The sequence below is a fragment of the Pseudonaja textilis genome, chromosome 10 (genome assembly GCF_049901715.1).
Source record: "Pseudonaja textilis isolate UNSWEBS1 chromosome 10, rPseTex1.2, whole genome shotgun sequence".
NCBI lineage: Eukaryota > Metazoa > Chordata > Lepidosauria > Squamata > Elapidae > Pseudonaja > Pseudonaja textilis.
Genome location: NC_141999.1, coordinates 24,018,490 through 24,035,521, shown reverse-complemented (window position 1 = coordinate 24,035,521; position 17,032 = coordinate 24,018,490). Strand labels below are relative to the sequence as shown.

The window sequence follows — 17,032 nt, the reverse complement described above, 5'->3', positions numbered from 1 at the left end:
AGCTGGAAAGCAGGTTAGTGGGGTGGGGAGGGAATGTTCTGACCCAAACCTGGTTCCACGAGAGTAAACACAAGACAAAGGTACCAGCACAACCTTTTAATGCTTCATTTACGAATCCCGTTCCTTCGCGGATAAAAGGCTGCTTCCAACAAATTAGCTCCGATAAGAAAGAGCCTTGCCAAGTTTTTGCAAGGCTGCCAAGAACACCAGATAAAGTTACTAAACAACAGATCAGAGAGACTCCAAATACCAACTCAGATATTCTTAACGCCCACCAGGCTCCAGTATCAAACTACTTTGCCTTCTGCAAAGAACTGCAGTTTCTCAGCTGGCTTTTATCTTCTCAGGGAGGGGCCATTACTTTGCAGCCTTACTCCCGAGTCGCCCGTTGCTGCTGCAGCTGCTCTTTTCTTCGAGCAGCCCTGCACCCACACGCACTGGGCACAGGCTCCTCGGGGTCCTCTTCATCAATGCTGCCAGCCTCCACAATCTCCAAAGGCAGCATTCCACTTCCTGAGGGTCCTGACCCCATCCCTGCATCACACGCAGGCCCCTCATCTGACCCCTGCCATGCCCACCAAGTCACGCCCACAGAACTAGTAGTAAAAAAAATTGAATGCCACCACTGACAGGAAGGCCTGGAGGAATGTTGTCTATGGGGTCGCGATGGGTCAGGCTCGACTTCGCAACTCACAACAAATTACAGGTAGTCCTAAATTTAGAAATATTCTTAGTGCGCTCTGAACTTGGTTGTTTTCTTGGTAGACGTTTCATTACCCAAAGTAGATAACATCATCAGTTGCTAGAAGGAACTGTATACACAGAGGTGGCATTCAACAGGTACTGACCAGTTATGGAGAACCGGTAGTGGAAATTTTGAGTAATTCGGAGAACCGGCAAATACCACCTCTGTGTGATGACCCAAAAGGGGCGTGGCACAAAAGCAACAAAGTCACAAAAGTAGGTAAAGTCCCTTTAATGCCTCCAATTTAGCCTCCAATGTCCAGTTATCATCGTCTGGAGAAAAAACTTTCCCAAGAACAGTTTTTAAAGGGAAGAAATTTAGTCCGAATCCAAAGTACATCTAAATTATAAATAAAAAGCAACACAAACCACGCTGCAGCAATTGACGAGACAGGGCAGGATAAGGGATTGCAGAACTCAAAAGATAACGAAACATACACAGATGGAAGGATGCCAGAACCCAGATAGGACTTGACAAACAAAGACAATGCAAGCTTTGCTTCCAGCAAGGTTCTGTGCACAAACAATCTCTTTATCCCGTTTTCCCAGCTGCAGCTAATGAAGGGAATCAGGGCCCTTTTCTCCCCCGTAATCCACGTTGCTCCCTCATCCGTTCCTCCCTGCGTGCCCTAGGATGAAGAGGGGGTGGGCTTGGGTCTTCCTCTGGAGCCACACTGGAGCCACACTCCCACTCCCTGTCAGCTGCTCAACCTCCCCCTCAGAATCAGACTCCAACAGGAGCATGACAGCTACATCCAGACAAGGCCGCATCTTTTAACTCCCAACAAATCCTTTTGGAGTTTGGCTCGAGACTCATGATTTAAATGGGGTTAAGTGACAGCTCCCTTAAGAAACGTCTCACTCAGCCATCGAAATTCTGGGCTCAACTGTGGTCGTGAGTCGAGGCTGACCTGTGTTTTAATCACTCACCTCTGCCTCTTTTGCAGTTCCTCATCTCGGAGGGTGACCAGGAGCAGCTGCCGTGCCCAGCCGAGTGCCCCCCACACCAACATGGCCGCCCCGTCTGTGCCTCCGACGGGAAGTTTTACAGGTCGGCCTGCGCCTTCCAGGAAGCCAGGTGTGAACATCCTCACCTGCAGGTGTGGCCTCGCTTCCGCTGCAGGGGAGCTGCCCGGCGGGATAATAACAGTAAGGGGACCAGGACTGGGGACGGATTGGAAGCGGGGTGGGGAAAGCTGGCAGGGAGATGCCCCTGTCTGAAGATGGCCGAAAGCAGTGGGAGAGAATTTGGGGGAAGGGTGGTTTATCCCAGGTGGCCGTAGCTGTGAAACTGCTTATAAATAATCCTTGTCTTATGACTGCAATTGTCCAAACCTCCAAGGGACTGGCCCCTGGTGGCCATAGCTGTGAAACTGGGCTGCGGTGTGGATTGATTGATTGGCAAATTGCTTATTGGTATTCCTCGACTTATGACTGCAATTCTCCAGACCTCCAAGGGACTGGCCCCTGGTGGCCATAAGTTATGAAACCGGCCTGCAGTGTGGATCGATCGATTGGCTAATTGCTTACAGGTAGTCCTCGGCTTACGACCGCAGTTCTTCAGAGTCCCAAGGGACTGGCCCCAGGTGGCTGTAGCTGTGAAACCGGGCTGCGGTGTGGATTGATTAGCAAATGGTTTATAGGAGTTGAAGGCCCCCGCTCCCCCGTCTAAAAGTCGCCAATGTTCAGGCAGCCTGTTGCAATGTCCGATCTTGACTTGTGTCTTCCTCCCATTTCTTCCACAGGTGCCAATTTGACGCGTTGCCAGGAAGACCGAGCAGCTGCCCTCGCCAAATCCCGGCGCCAGACCCAGGCCCCCTACGTGCCTGAATGTAGCGAGAATGGCGCCTTCCTGGAGGTGAAGATCTTTCTGCGTCTTGCTTACGGCACCGGGCGAGCTTCCTTTCTCTCTCTCTCCCTCAAATACTGGAAGATGCTCTCCTGCCTCCCCTGGTCCTTCTCTTCCCTAGACCAGCCATGCCCAGTTCCTGCAACCATTCATCGTATGTTTTAGCCTCCAGTCACTCTCTCTTGCCGACTGTCTGAATTCTGACTTATGGGGACGCTGCTGTGGTCATGAGTGTGAAAAACGGCCCCAAGTCAATTTCTCCAGTGCCATCGTAACTTTGAATGGCCACTAAATGAACTGTCGTAAGGCGAGGATTACCAGCAGGGGACTCTTAAGGATGCTGCAACGGTCGTGTGTCATAAGTCACATTTTTATGGCCGTTGTAACTTCAGGCAGTTGCTAAACGAATAGTCGTAAGTCGAGGACTTACCTGTATCCCAGGCACATCCCCTCATCCATTCTCTCTCTCCTGCCTGCGCAGATCCAGTGCCATAAACAAACGGGCTATTGCTGGTGCTCCACCCCGGAAGGCAAACCCATCGCAGGAACGTCTGCCCTGAACCAAGCGCCCAATTGCACAGGTAAGGCCTTCTGGGTATTCTCTCACCTCCAACCAGGCTCAGGGGTGGGATTCTACCAGTTCGCACCTATTCGCTAGAACTGGTTGTTAACATCCTAAGCAGTTCAGAGAACCAGTTGTTAAAAGAAATTACAGGGCTAATCCTGTAAGGAAGGCAGGAAGGAAACATTCTGGTGTTGCTTACAGAAACTGCCTCTCCATTAACCATTCTTGGCAGGACTGGACTTCCTGTCTCTGGAACTTCTCTGGGGTTTTTTCCCCCTCCTTTGCTGGTACTTTGCTTGTGTGGAGTGATCATTCAAAGTTACAATGGCCCTGAAAAAAGTGACTTATGACCGTTTTTCACACTTACGACTATTGCAGCATCCCCACAGTCATGAGAGGCCAGGCGAGAAGTTGCGTGCCTCAATGTGAGTGATATTGAGTTGGCCACACCCAGCCAATAACATGACCACCAAGCCATGCCACCAACTAAGACACGCCCACAGAACCGGTTGTTAAAAAATTTGAATCCCACCCCCGGCCAGGCTCCTGTTCTAACCCAAACCTGGTTCCACGAGAGTAAACACAAGACAATGGTACCAGCACGACCTTTTACTGTTTCATTTACGAATCCTGTTCCTTCACAGATAAAAGGCTGCTTCCAACTAATTCGCTCCAATAAGAAAGAGCCTGGCCAAAAATCAATATAAAATGTTTTGTAGATGCCACTTAGCGCCGGCAAGACTGGCAAAAATGTATCCAAATATAAAACTGGAATTCTGGAAGTGCAAACAAAAAAAAGGAACGTTTTTCCATATGTGGTGGCAATATATAAAGAGGTTAAAAAATATTGGAAGAAGGTACGGAGATGTCTCTTTGAGATTATAAATTATAGATTGAAATTGGAACCAGAAACGTGTCTATTTTATATGATTAAAGGAAATTTGAGCAAAGATAAAAGATATCTTATTGTATACATCTTAATGGCAGCAAGAATCACCTTTGCACAAAGCTGGAAGAGTGACAAAATACCACCAGATGAGGCTTTAGTTCAAAAAATAATGGACTGGCAGAGCTAGACAAATTCACTATGGAACTAAAAGGGAAGGATGATCGAGAATATTATGCAATATGGGATAGGTGGTACGAATGGGTGAAGAATATAGATAGAAAGGTATAGTTACAAAATGAGAAACATGTATATATAATGACACAAACACTGTTAATGTACATGAGAGTTTTGTATTTTTGGTTTTTAAAGAATAAAAATTATTAGAAAGAAAGAAAGAAAGAAAGAGTCTTGCCAAGTTTTTGCAGGGCTGCCAAAAACAACAGATAAAGTTCCTAAACAATAAATCAAAGAGTCTCCAATACCAACTCAGATATTCTAACATCCACCAGGCTCGAGTATCAAACTTCTTTGCTTCCTGCACAGAACTCCAGTTTCTCAGCTGGCTTTTATCTCTTAAGGGAGGGGCCATCATCTTGCAGCCTTACTCCCGAGTCGCCTGTGCTGCTGCAGCTGCTCTTTCCTTCGAGCAGCCCTCTGCGCATGCGCATTGGGCAGAGGCTCCTCGGAGTGCTCTTCATCATTGCTGCCAGGCTCCACCATCTCTGAACTCCCTGAGGGTCCTGGCCCCAACCCTGCATCCCACGCAGGCCCCTCATCTGAGTCCTCGCTCTCCGAGACCTCATCCGTCCACACCTGCTGCTAGCGAATCACGACAGCTCCTGGGGGCTGATGAGTGGGGTGGAGAAACGAGGAATTTATCCAAGATTTATCTTCTTGGTTCGGGTGGCTCGGTTTCTCTTCTGAACTGAAATAATTAATGCGGAGAAAATAATATTTTTTGGTCTTTTAATGACCCCGTAATCCCTTGCATCAGGGTGAAATCGGGGCAACTGAATGGAGCTGACTGTTTACTGGCCGGATGCCTTTCCTGTCACCAGTGAGGAGCTTTGTTCAGCAGAGAGAGTCTCATTGTCCCCAGAGAGAGAAATATCTGCTGCTACCAAGGATCGAACTCACAGCCTTCCGATTGTGAGGCGAGAGCTCCACCTCTAGGCCACTGCACAACTCAGAGAAAATAATTAATAATTAAATTGAATTAAATTGAATATATTTATTAATAAATTTAATAGTCATTTATTAATAAATTAATAAATATCCAAGGGAACTGGATCAAGATCAAGAACAGCTAGAAATCCAGATTAGCGGATAAGAGCGGTGTTTTTTTCAAACCTGGCTACTTTAAAACCTATGGACTTCAACTCCCAGAATCCCCCAGCCCGCATGCGTTGCTGGAACGTCCAATCACAACGGTGTTTATAAATCAAGGACTGTCTGTAAACCCTGGTTAGTCACCCCTTGATTCCTTTCGTCTCTTTTGCTTCTGCCACAAACCAGGAACGGATTCGGTGGGAACGTCATGGCAAGATGCCCGTTCTTCTAAGCGAGGTAAGCCGCCTTCTGCTCACACTTATGCCCAGCGACTGAGTGTGCACGATGTGCCTAACTTGGTTAGTGAGTTAACCCGTGTTCTGTATTCACACTATGCACTGACCCAAGTTCAAACTAACCCAGTTTAGCATGTTATGGGGATCATGTAGGCTCTAGACCAGTATTTCTCAACCTTAGCCACTTTAAGATGTGTGGACTTCAACTCCCAGAATTCCCTAGCCAGGTTAGGGAATTCTGGGAGTTGAAGTCCACCCATCTATAAGTGACTAGGGAATTCTGGGAGTTGAAGTCCACCCATCTATAAGTGACTAGGGAATTCTGGGAGTTGAAGTCCACCCATCTATAAGTGACTAGGGAATTCTGGGAGTTGAACTCCACCCATCTATAAGTGACTAGGGAATTCTGGGAGTTGAAGTCCACCCATCTATAAGTGACTAGGGAATTCTGGGAGTTGAAGTCCACCCATCTATATGTGACTTAGGGAATTCTGGGAATTGAAGTCTACCCATCTAAAAATGGCTAGGGAATTCTGGGACCCTAAAACTGACTTAGGGAATTCTGGGAGTTTAAGTCCACCCATCTATAAATAACTAGGGAATTCTGGGAGTTGAAGTCCACCCATCTATAAGTGACTAGAGAATTCTGGGAGTTGAAGTCCACCCATCTATAAGTGACTTAGGGAATTCTGGGAATTGAAGTCTACCCATCTAAAAATGGCTAGGGAATTCTGGGACCCTAAAACTGACTTAGGGAATTCTGGGACTTGAAGTCCACCCATCAAAAAGCTGCTCGGGTTGAGAAATGCTGATTTATAGCTACTTGAGCTTCCTGACAAAACCAAAAGTCATTTTTCTGCATGGCTCCCTTGAATGCCTTTGGGGGGCAGGGTTGCTTCGCAGGCAGAGGTTCAACCGATTGAGCTTCTTCTGCCTTAGGAAAGCATACCGCCCCCCCGGTTGGGTTTCGGGTTGGCCCCCTCCCTCGGTTTGCGTCCAGTGTAGAACCCCGACGAGCCCTCATCCTCGACTCAAGTCGCCCCCCGGTAGCTCTAAATTCTCTCACTCTTTGGACAGAGAAGATGACATTAAACCCTCTGTAATAGCTGCCTTCCACCTCTTTTCCTCCCTGAACGCAGAAGAAGGTGTGGCCCCTCGGCCTACTCAGCCAAGCCCCGGGCCCCACAGACAGCCAGGTAGGTCCTTCCTTCTCTCCCGCCCCCCAGTCCAGGCCACCCAGGCCACCCAGGCCACCCAGGCCACCCGGGCCCCTCGGTTTTGGGGGTGGGGGGATGAGCTGCTTGGACTCATCCAGAACTGGACCATGGTTGCACGGGGTGTGTTTGCAGCGCTAGGCAATGATTGCACAATGCATGCTGGAAATGAAGACTCCCCCCAAATGTGGACTGCCGTGCCTGAGTTAGTTAATTCTTTCTTTCTTTCTTTCTTTCTTTCTTTCTTTCTTTCTTTCTTTCTTTCTTTCTTTCTTTCTTTCTTTCTTTCTTCCTTCCTTCCTTCCTTCCTTCCTTCCTTCCTTCCTTCCTTCCTCCCTTCCTTTCTTGTTTCTTTCTTTCTTTTCCTTCTCTTTTGTCTTTCTCTTTCCTTCCTTCCTCCCTTCTCCCTCCCTCTTCTTCCTTCCTTTTTCTTTCTTTGCTTTCTCTCCTTCCTTCCTTCTTTCCCTTCCTTCCTTCCTTCCTTTCCTTTCCTTTCCTTCCTTCCTTCCTTCCTTCCTTCCTTCCTTCCTTCCTTCCTTCCTTCCTTCCTTCCTTCCTTCCTTCCTTCCTCTTTCTTTCTTTCTTTCTTTCTTTCTTTCCTTCCTTCCTTCCTTCCTTCCTTCTTTCTTTCCTTCCTTCCTTCCTTCCTTTCTTTCCTTTCCTTCTTTCTTTCTTGTTTTTTTCTTGTTTCTTTCTTTCTTTTCTATCTCTTTTATCTTTCTCTTTCCTTCCTTCCTTCTCCCTCCCTCTCCTTCCTTCCTTCCTTCCTTCCTTCCTTCCTTCCTTCCTTCCTTCCTTCCTTCCTTCCTTCCTTCCTTCCTTCTTTTTATTTTCATTTTCATTTATTTATATCCCACCTTCACTATTTTTATCAAGAAACTAACAAACATACCTAATACTCCTTCCTCCTATTCTTCCCACAACGATCCTGTGAGGTGGGCTGGGTTGAGAAAGAGAAGGACTTGCCTAAAGTTATTCACGTGGCCTCCATGCTTAAGACGGGGCTCGTCTCCTGGCGCTTGGCCCAAAGTCACCCAACCAGCTACCATGCCTACGGCGGGACTAGAACTCCCAGTCTCCTGGCGCTTGGCCCAATGTCATCCAGCCGGTTTCCAGCTCCGAGGCAGGATTAGAACTCACTGCCTCACTCACTGATGAAAATGAATATAAATAAACAAAGCAGTGGCAATCCCTGTCGGCTGAGTGGGCAACACGGTTGGGTGGGTGTCCTGCCCTATTTGGACTATTTGGAAGGTTCGGGGGTGGTGGTAAGAAAAAAACCAGAAGGGCCACTGAGGCACCGAAGAATTGGGTGGGCTAAGATGGTTTCCAGGGTGCCCCATGATTGCTCTAAACTAACCCCTCTGATTCTGTTTCCGGCCAATTATTCTGCTTCCCTGCCCGTCACGGATTCCTCACTCCTCCTCCGTAACCCAGAAGGCACCACCCGGCCTTTCCTGATTCCCATCATCCTTCCGGATTTCAAGGCCAACCACTCGGCGAAACCGGCTCAAGGTGAGCCCCGTTTTCTTACTAACGTATTTATCAAATGTATGTTGCTGCTCATGTCACTCTAAAAAGCAACTTTGGACGGCTGTCCATGAAAGATATAAAATTATTTATGTCCAGTGCCGGATCTGCCCAAAGTCCAGATTTAGGAATTGAACTCTCGGACTCTTTGGGAAATGACTCCTAATTAAGACGGTTGCAGTCAGATTCAGTTTACAATTGTATTACTAACTGCAGTGATTCACTTAACAGTTGTGACAAAAAGGTCATAAAATGGATGCAAAATTCAGTTAACAACTGTCTTGCTTAGCAACAGAAATTTTGGGCTCAACTATGGTTGTAAGCTGAGGACTCTCTGTACCACCCCAGTCAAGCGGTTGTCCTGTCTATTTTTGAAAATCGTCTTGAGTTTAGCCTTTGCTAAGAAAAACCTGGTTCATCCTCTTTGTGTCAGGATTCTGGCACAACCCCAATTAAATCATGAGTCGCGAGCCAAACTTCTAAAACTTCAAAAGGATTTATTGGGAGTTATGCTGGCACTGCCTGGGTGTAGCCAACTCTGAGGCACATCATTCATTGTCACTCTTGACCCTGGTTTCCCCCCTCCCCACCCCAACCATTGAGTGTGTCATTAATCATATTCTCCAATGGGACACATCCATAGCCAAGAGTCGTCAATCATGTTCTCCAGTTAGAATTTTGTGGTACAGAAATTTCAGTCACCTAGTTACTATCTTTGAAAACATGTATGGAATACAATTTCGGTTTGCAAGCGGCTGCACTGCTCCCCCCTCCCTTTCTGTTAGCAACTCTAAAAAAAAAACATATCAATATTTTATGAGTTGACATTTTGTAGGAATTGAGCAGGCTGATCTGGAAGGCGGGGTCAAATGTGCCATAAGTTTAGAATCGTTGCATTCCCACAGGAGAAACAAGCCCAGCCTTCCCATGAATTCTGTTGACTTATCTGGCACCAACTGGGCTTGACTGTTAGTAGAACAGATTCTTGCATAGAGGTAGCACGCAATAAACTTTTAATGCTTCGAACTCAACTCCTGTTTCTGCTTCCTTGCGCCGGACACTCCTCCCGTCCAGAATACCCGCCGTCGTGCGAACAGGAACGGCGGGAAGCCATCCACGAGGCCCGCCAGCACCAGCAAGAGGGCACCTTCATCCCGGCGTGCGAAGGCGATGGCACCTACAAGGAGGTGCAGTGTCACCAAGCCACAGGCTACTGCTGGTGCGTGCGGGTGGATACCGGCCGCCCCATCCCAGGGACCTCCACCCGGTCAGTGCCATACCTGTCTTGAACCCAGAGTTTGAATCTGATTGCGCCCCTTTCTTCTCCCCCATGTTCAGTGCCCCCCCTCTCCTTTAGCATAAAGCAGGGGTCTCCAAACATGGCAACTTGGTGGACTTCAACTCCCAGAATTCCTCAGCCAGCATGAGGAACTCTGGGAATTGCAGTCCCAACACACCCGATAGCCCCAAAGCTGGTCAGAAGCAGACTTGTCCAGGAAAGATGGGGAGAGACCCAGATCTGGACCTGATCTGGACTGCAAGTTTCTTTCCATTCCATTCCAGTATGCTACTGGTTTGGACTGGTTCACCTGAATCGGTAGTAAAAAAAAAAAAGCTCTGACGATCAGCTGAGAGAAGAAAGAAGAGAAAAGTGCAGGATTGGCCCTCCCGCCTGCCAATCCTCCCACCCACCAATCCCTCCCATTGGCCTCCCCCTGCGCTTTCCTCTTCTTTCTCCTCTCAGCTGATTGGCGCTGCAGAGCCTCGGCTGGCGTGGGGAAAGGTGCGCGCGTGCGTTAGGCAAGCCACGCCCACCAAGCCACGCCCACCAAGCCACGCCCACCGAACTGGCGGTAGAACCATTTGAATCCCGCCACTAGTTCTTAACGTCACCCGCTTAACAAAAGGGAGAGCTCCCCTGGAAAAGAGATTTACCACCCCACAAATCAATTTTAATCTTAATTTCTCTGCGTCGTTTTTCCCCAGAAACTTTCCCCCGGACTGCGAAGCTGATACAGCAACCAAGAGCACGGAAATAGGGCCCTTGTTCCGAGATCGGATCCTGCCAGGTAAGTCAGAGCTGCTTCCCTGCCTTGAAAAACAACAAGGAGGAAACACGGTTGTGTGTTGAGTCCCTTACTCTCTACTCTTTACGTGCGTGCCTGCATTCCCACTCAGGCTAGTAATACTATTACTAAATTTGCAGAGGATACAACAGTGGTGGGACTCATCTCGGGGGTGTGTGTGTGTGTGGATGAGTCTGCCTAGCGAGATGAGGTGGACCAACGGTTGCTTTTGTGGTGTGGAGACCATAACTTGGTCCTCAACACCAATAAGACCAAGGAGCTGATAGTGGACTCTAGAAGGAACAGATCAGACCTCCAGCCCTGGCTTCTCAGTGGAGACCGAGGGGAGCAAGTGGCCAGTTTTAAGTTTCTGGGTGTCACCCTAAAAGAGGACCTGACCTGGGGGGCTCACATTGCAGCCCTGGTCAAAAGGACCCAGCAGAGATTAGACTACCTGAGACTTCTCAGAAAACAACAGACGGATGAAAAACTGCTGGTGACCTTCTACCGCTGCACCATAGAGAGTATCTTATTACACACCTGTGTAGGGTTTGCCACTTGCACAGGGGCAGATAGGACAGCACTCCAGAGGGTGAACGTCATTGCCCAGAGGATCCTGGGTTGCCTTCTCCCCTCTTTGGAAGAACTTAAAGCTTCCGCTGCCTTAAGAAAGTTCAAAACGTCCTCAAAGATCCATCTCATCCTGGGAACCCCCTTTTTTTGAACTATTACCATCTGGCAGACGGTACAGGACAATAATAAAAACAAGGACAAATAGGCTGAAAAACAGCTTCTATCCCAGGGCAGTAACTCTATTGAATTCTACTGTATAGTGTAATATTAATGCAATATCAGGGGTTTTCAATTCAATGTATAGAATGCGAAGGAGGTGTGTTTGTGTTTATTTTCACAGTCATAATATACACTGGAGATGGCATTTAATTTCATTGTACAATGTGCAATGACAGTAAAGTAAATTAAACTAAACTAAACGTTTATTTTCAACAAGGGTTTTCAGCCGCTTTCTGTTGGAAAGGTTCCTGTCTTTTGATTTTTCCAACTAGGTTGTCCCGGGTCAAAGAAAACTCAATTCCTTACCCAACTGATCAAAGCATTGAGTTCCCACATGCTCCAATCAAGGCTGATGACCATTCCATACCGCAGGTAAATATGGCTCGCCCCTGGCGAAAAAGGAAGCGCCTTCGGTCTGTGAACCGCACGATCAAAGATATTATGCAGAGTTGTGTTTCTCGACTTTAAGGTCTCTGGATTTCAACTTCCGCGGTTCTCTAGCTGGCATTTTGAACTTGAAGATGGGTGGACTTCAGCGTGGTGGCGAGGGGATTCTGGGATTTGGAGTCCACACCCCTTAAAAGCTGCCAAGATCAAGAAACGGGGAGTTGGGCTGCAGGCGTTGGGTGACGGGAGGGCCCTACGCCAAACTCCCAAGTTTTGGAACATGGTTAATTTGGTTAATTTTAGAGATTTTGCCAAGAGCGTTTGCCCAGTTGGCATATAGGAACCCTGTAGACAGATAAATTATTATCTGGAGGGTCCTGGAGACCCAGACTGACACAGCTAGCCAGAGTTGGAGGAGAGAGAGAGGTAGAGGGGGAAGAAAGAGAGAGAGAGAGAAAGACAGAGAGGGAAGGGAAGGGAAGGGAAGAGAGAGAGGAAGGGAGAGAGGAGGGAGAAAGAGGAAGGACAGCAAAAGGGAGGAAAGGAAGGGAAGAGAGGGAGGGAGGGAAGGGAACATGAGAGAGGGAGGAAGGAAGAAAGAGCGGGAAGAAAGAGAGAGAGGAGGGAGGGAGAGAAAAGAGGGAAGAGACAGGCAGGGAGGGAGGGAGAAAGAGAGAGGGAGAGAGAGAAAGAGGAGGAAGGGAAGGGAGAGAGGGAGGGTTAGAGAGGAGGAAGAAATAGAGGGATATAGAAAGACATCGAGAGGGAGGGAAAGAAGAGAAAGGGAGGGAAGGGAACAGAGAGAAAGGGAGGGAGGGAGAGAAAGACAGGGAGGGAACAGAGAGGAGGAAGGGTGAGAGACGAGGAGAAAGGGAGAGAAAGGGAGGGAAGGGAAGAGAGAGAGAGGGAGGGAAGGGAACAGAGAGGGGAGGGAGGGAGAAAGAGGGAGAAGATAGAGGGAGAGGGAGAGAAAGACGGGAGGGAAGGGAGAGAGAGAGGGAGAAAGGGAGAGAGAAGAGAGAGAAGGAGGGAAGGGAAGAAAGAGAGAGAGACAAAGGGAGGGAAGAGAGAGAGAGAGAGAGAGAGTATTTGGTAAAGTTTAAGGGCCAAGAATTGGGAGGTCATGAGTTCAGGTTTTGCCTTGGGCATGAAAGCCAGCTGGGTGATTTGGGGCCAATCCCCAGGTGGTGATGAGTTCTAGTCCCCTCTTGAGGGATTCAGGGTGAGTCTCTTACGCTCAGCCCAGCCTACCTTCCAGGGTTGTTGTTGGGAACATTACAAATACCACCTTGACTTGCAGCGACAATTAAACCACGTTTAAAACAAAAAACCACGACACGCTCTCTGGCAGGTTTCCGGATTCCTTAGCGGCCCCCAGCTTGGAAGACCGGGCCGTGCGCTGGCAGTTCACCCACCTGGACCGAGACTTCAGCAACGGCGTGAGCGAGCGGGAGCTGCGCCCTTTCAAGCTGTACATGAAGCAAAACGCCCGGCCCAAGCGCTGCGTCCGGAAGTTCCTGGATTACTGCGATCTCAGCGGCAACAAGTTGATCTCGCTGCCCGAATTCAGAGGCTGTTTGGGGCTCAGCTAACCCTCCGGTGTGTATTTTAACAGATCGTCAGAGTTGGAAGGGACCTAGTAGGTCATCTAGTCCAACCCCCCCTCCCAAGCAGGAGACCCTACACCATTTCTGACCGATGGCAGTCCAGTCTGTCCTTGAAAGCCTCCAGGGATGAAGCTCCCACAACTTCTGAAGGCAATTTCTTTTCCATGGGTTGATGATTCTCACTGTCAGAAAGTTTCTCCTTATTTCCAGGTTGAATCTCTCCTGGATCAGTTTCCATCCATTATTCCTTGTCTGGCCTTCAGCGGCTTTGGAGAATAGTTTGATCCCTTCCTCCTCTCTGTGGCAGCCCCTCAAATATTGAAAGATGCTCTCCTGTCTCCCCTGGTCCTTCTCTTCCCTAGTCTAGCCAGGCCCAGTTCATTGTATGTTTTAGCATCAAGTCACTCTCTCTTGCTCTCTCCCCCTCTCTTTCTGTCCCTCTTTCTTTCTTTTTCTCCTTCCTTCCTCTTTCTCTTTCCTTTCCTTTCTCTCCCTCTCCCTTCAAATATTGAAAGATGCTCTCCTGTCTCCCCTGGTCCTTCTCTTCCTTAGACTAGCCAGGCCCAGTTCCTGCAACCGTTCTTCGTATCTTTTAGCCTCCAGTCCCCTCATCATCCTAGTTGCTCTTCTCTGCACCTTTTCTAGCATAGCTGTCTAGTCAGATATCTTAACTAGAACAGAACAGAACAATAGTTGGAAGGAACCTTGGAGGTCATCTAGTCTAACCCCCCACCCAAGCAGGAGACCCTACACCATTTCTGACAAATGGCAGTCCAGTCTCTTCTTGAAAGCCTCCAGGGATGAAGCTCCCACAACTTCTGAAGGCAACTTCTGTTCCATGAGTTGATTGTCCTCACTGTCAGAAAGTTTCTCCTTATTTCCAGGTTGAATCTCTCCTGACTCATTTTTACGATGGTGGCAGTGACCCAGGGTCATGGGAATCTCCTTTTGTGGCCCACAGTTATTGAGTGTCGCGTTGACTGTGAAGGTGGAGCCAACAGTCGTAAATCTGAGGACCGATCCTAACTTAATTTTTCCCAGGCCGTTGTAAATTTAAACCATTTTTAAACGGATGGAGATAAACATTGAGGGTGGCCTGTATTTGGTGCTATCAACAAAATTGGGAACTTGCTGGAGTTAACAACAAGGCCTGGAAGAAAATTAATTAGTGCTTTTTCAACCCTCCCCCTCCTTTGTCCCTTAATAAATTCACCCCCTCCCCATTTTATCCTGTCAGTCCTTCCGACAAAAAGTAGTTTTAGAGAGCAGATTAAGTCTTGTATTAACTTTCCACGCTGTTTCCTTCCCGATGGGTTAAGTTGGCATTTCTTCTTTTGTGAAAGTGACCGAGAATCACCTGAAACCTTTGAAAAGAAATGGGGACAAACTGATTATTTCTGCTTTGTTTTGTGTGTTTTTTTCCGAGAAACTCAAAACCTGCTTCCTTGATTAAAGACGTCAATTCCAAACACAAAAGGCAAAACACCTTTGGCAACACTGAATGCTTTTTCCAGTTGTGTGTCTTTTGTTTTTTTCATTCTGTCGGAAAGCTTTTGTCATTGGGCGTTTTTGCAGATCTTTGTCTCAAATGAAGTTTGACTCTTGATCGAGGACACAGGTTGTTGCCAAAAGACAGATAAGGAGGAGAAAGGTTGCCTTCTTAGGATGAAGATGTGAAAAAAAGAGAGAGAAAGGATAGAATGGAATGGAATGGAATATAGAATAGAATAGAAAATGGAATGGAAAATGGAATAGAACAAGAATAGAATAGTATAGTATAGAATAGAATAGAAATAGGAATGAACAGAATAGAATAGAATAGAATAGAAATAGGAATGAATAGAGTAGAGTAGAGTAGAGTAGAGTAGAGTAGAGTAGAGTAGAATAGATATTGGAAGGAATAGAATAGAATAGAATAGAATAGAATAGAATAGAATAGAATAGAATAGAATAGAATAGAATAGAATAGAATAGAATTCTTTATTGGCCAAGTGTGGTTGGACACACAAGGAATATGTCTCGGTGCAAATGCTCTCAGTGTACCTAAAGGAAAAGATACATTTGTCAAGAGTCAAGAATCATCAGGTACAATGATAATAGTCATAGGGTGCAATAAGCAATCAAATCATACTAGGAAACAGGCAATATAAATTGTAAGGATACAAGTGGCACTTCAGCACTTCAGGTTTTGGCACTTCCGGTATTTTCGGAAATACCAGAAGTGCTGAAACGGGCCCATTTTTCGGCCTCCCAAGGCTGCAGAGGCTTCCCTCGACCCCCCGGGAGGGCGAAAACAGCCTCCCCCAGCTCCAGAAGCCCCCGGGAGGCTGAAAACGGGCACTTCCGGTATTTCCGGAAGGCCCGTTTTTCGGCCTTCCAAGGCTGCAGAGGCTTCCCTCGAGCCTCTGGTAGGCCGTAAAAGGCCTCAAACGGGTCAAAAATCATCTGGGAGGGGTGTGCATGCGCAGTGCAGGTAAGTTTGGCTGGGGCTCACATGCCTGCACAAATGGCTCCGCGTGCCATAGGTTCACCACCATGGTGATAGGGTCTCGTGCTTCAGTTATTAAGTGCAAGGACCAGTTGCAAATCACTTTTTTCCGGCGCTGTGAAGCTTTGAACTGGTCACTAAGCGAACACCTGTAAGCTGAGGACCGCCTGTAGTGAGGCATATCCCAACCTCATATTTCATTAATCTTTTTCTCCTTTCCTGTTCAAAGGTTTTCTCTCTCCCAAAATGGCATGCAATCTCTCTCCCTCTCTCTCTCTGAGTTTCGGCCTTCGATTGCTGACTGACTGACCTTCTGCACTTTAAAAAGAAAAAAGGACGGACTGGATTTTCTGCCAAGAGTGACGAGGAAGAATGAGCAGAATCGGTGACTGCAAAGCCCACCCACTCGTGTGTGTGTTTTTCCTTCCTGGTTTTACCACCTCTTGCTTTTAAAAACGTAGATTTAAAAAGGGCGGCGGTAATCCGCGGTCTTCCTAGATTTTGTTAATAATAACTATATTTTAATCCTTGCTTTATTTCTACGGGGTCCTTTGAAAGGGAAAAAAAAATCTGGATGTGAGAGGATGATATTATAGCCTTTCTCTCTCAGTGTTTTTAAAAAGATGTATGTTTTTTTTTTAAAATAAAAGGACGATTGGTCTTCTAAGTCCCTGGCGCTGGGGAAAAAAAAAAAAAAGCCGGATTTTAGAACCAACTCTAGTCTTATCTGCGTGGGCTCTTTTGAATCAATAAATTATATACAAGGATGCTCTTTTAAATGCTGTTTTCTGGTTTCCATTTAAATGGTCGAACCTGCCTTCCACAATGCAGGCTCTGTATCATTTCTGTCTTGCGATACAGGCAATCCGCAACTTACAGCCACCATGGAGCCCAGTGTGATGACCCGTAGTGTAACACAAACGTAACAAAATCCAAAACGTCCTTTAATGCCTCCAACTTGGCCCCGCTGTTCAATAATTCTCAGTTGGAGATAAAACGTATTCAAAAACAGTCTTCAAAAGAAAGCAATGCAGTCCGAACTTAATGAGCAGATCGAGGTGAGATAAAAAAACCAAAACAAACTACAATGAAGGAATTTCCACAACAGACCAGGATAAGTAATTACTGCAAGGAGATAACCAGGTACAGTCTGTTGGAAGGACGCCAACTAAGATAACTTCAGCCCAAAATAACGCATTCTTTGCTTCTGGCAATGCTGTGTTTTTAACCGTCTCTCTTATATACCATTCTCCCCAGCTGCAACCAATGAGGGGGATCATGGCCGCTTCCTCTCTCATAAGCCAAGTTGTTTCCTTCTCCGTTCCTCCCTGCATGT

General features: G+C 47.3%; 1 protein-coding gene across 5 annotated transcripts in view; it reads left to right on the top strand.

Annotated features, from left to right (window-relative positions):
* Window positions 1-16,475, top strand: part of LOC113446028 (SPARC-related modular calcium-binding protein 1-like) — a 31,950-nt gene extending 15,475 nt beyond the window's left edge. The window contains exons 2-12 of one of the 5 annotated variants that reach the window (XM_026715454.2): window positions 1,692-1,893; window positions 2,490-2,602; window positions 3,075-3,174; window positions 5,563-5,613; window positions 6,752-6,808; window positions 8,264-8,341; window positions 9,431-9,623; window positions 10,343-10,425; window positions 11,487-11,586; window positions 12,953-13,200; window positions 15,926-16,475. In XM_026715454.2, the coding sequence (XP_026571239.2) occupies window positions 1,692-1,893; window positions 2,490-2,602; window positions 3,075-3,174; window positions 5,563-5,613; window positions 6,752-6,808; window positions 8,264-8,341; window positions 9,431-9,623; window positions 10,343-10,425; window positions 11,487-11,586; window positions 12,953-13,193 (1,218 nt within the window). In that variant the 3' untranslated portion in view covers window positions 13,194-13,200; window positions 15,926-16,475. Of the gene's footprint in view, window positions 1-1,691; window positions 1,894-2,489; window positions 2,603-3,074; window positions 3,175-5,562; window positions 5,614-6,694; window positions 6,809-8,263; window positions 8,342-9,430; window positions 9,624-10,342; window positions 10,426-11,486; window positions 11,587-12,952; window positions 13,201-15,925 lie in introns of all 5 variants that reach the window. The other 4 variants (XM_026715455.2, XM_087939318.1, XM_087939317.1 and 1 more) reach the window with 4 other exon arrangements.
* Window positions 16,476-17,032: the final 557 nt, after the last annotated feature.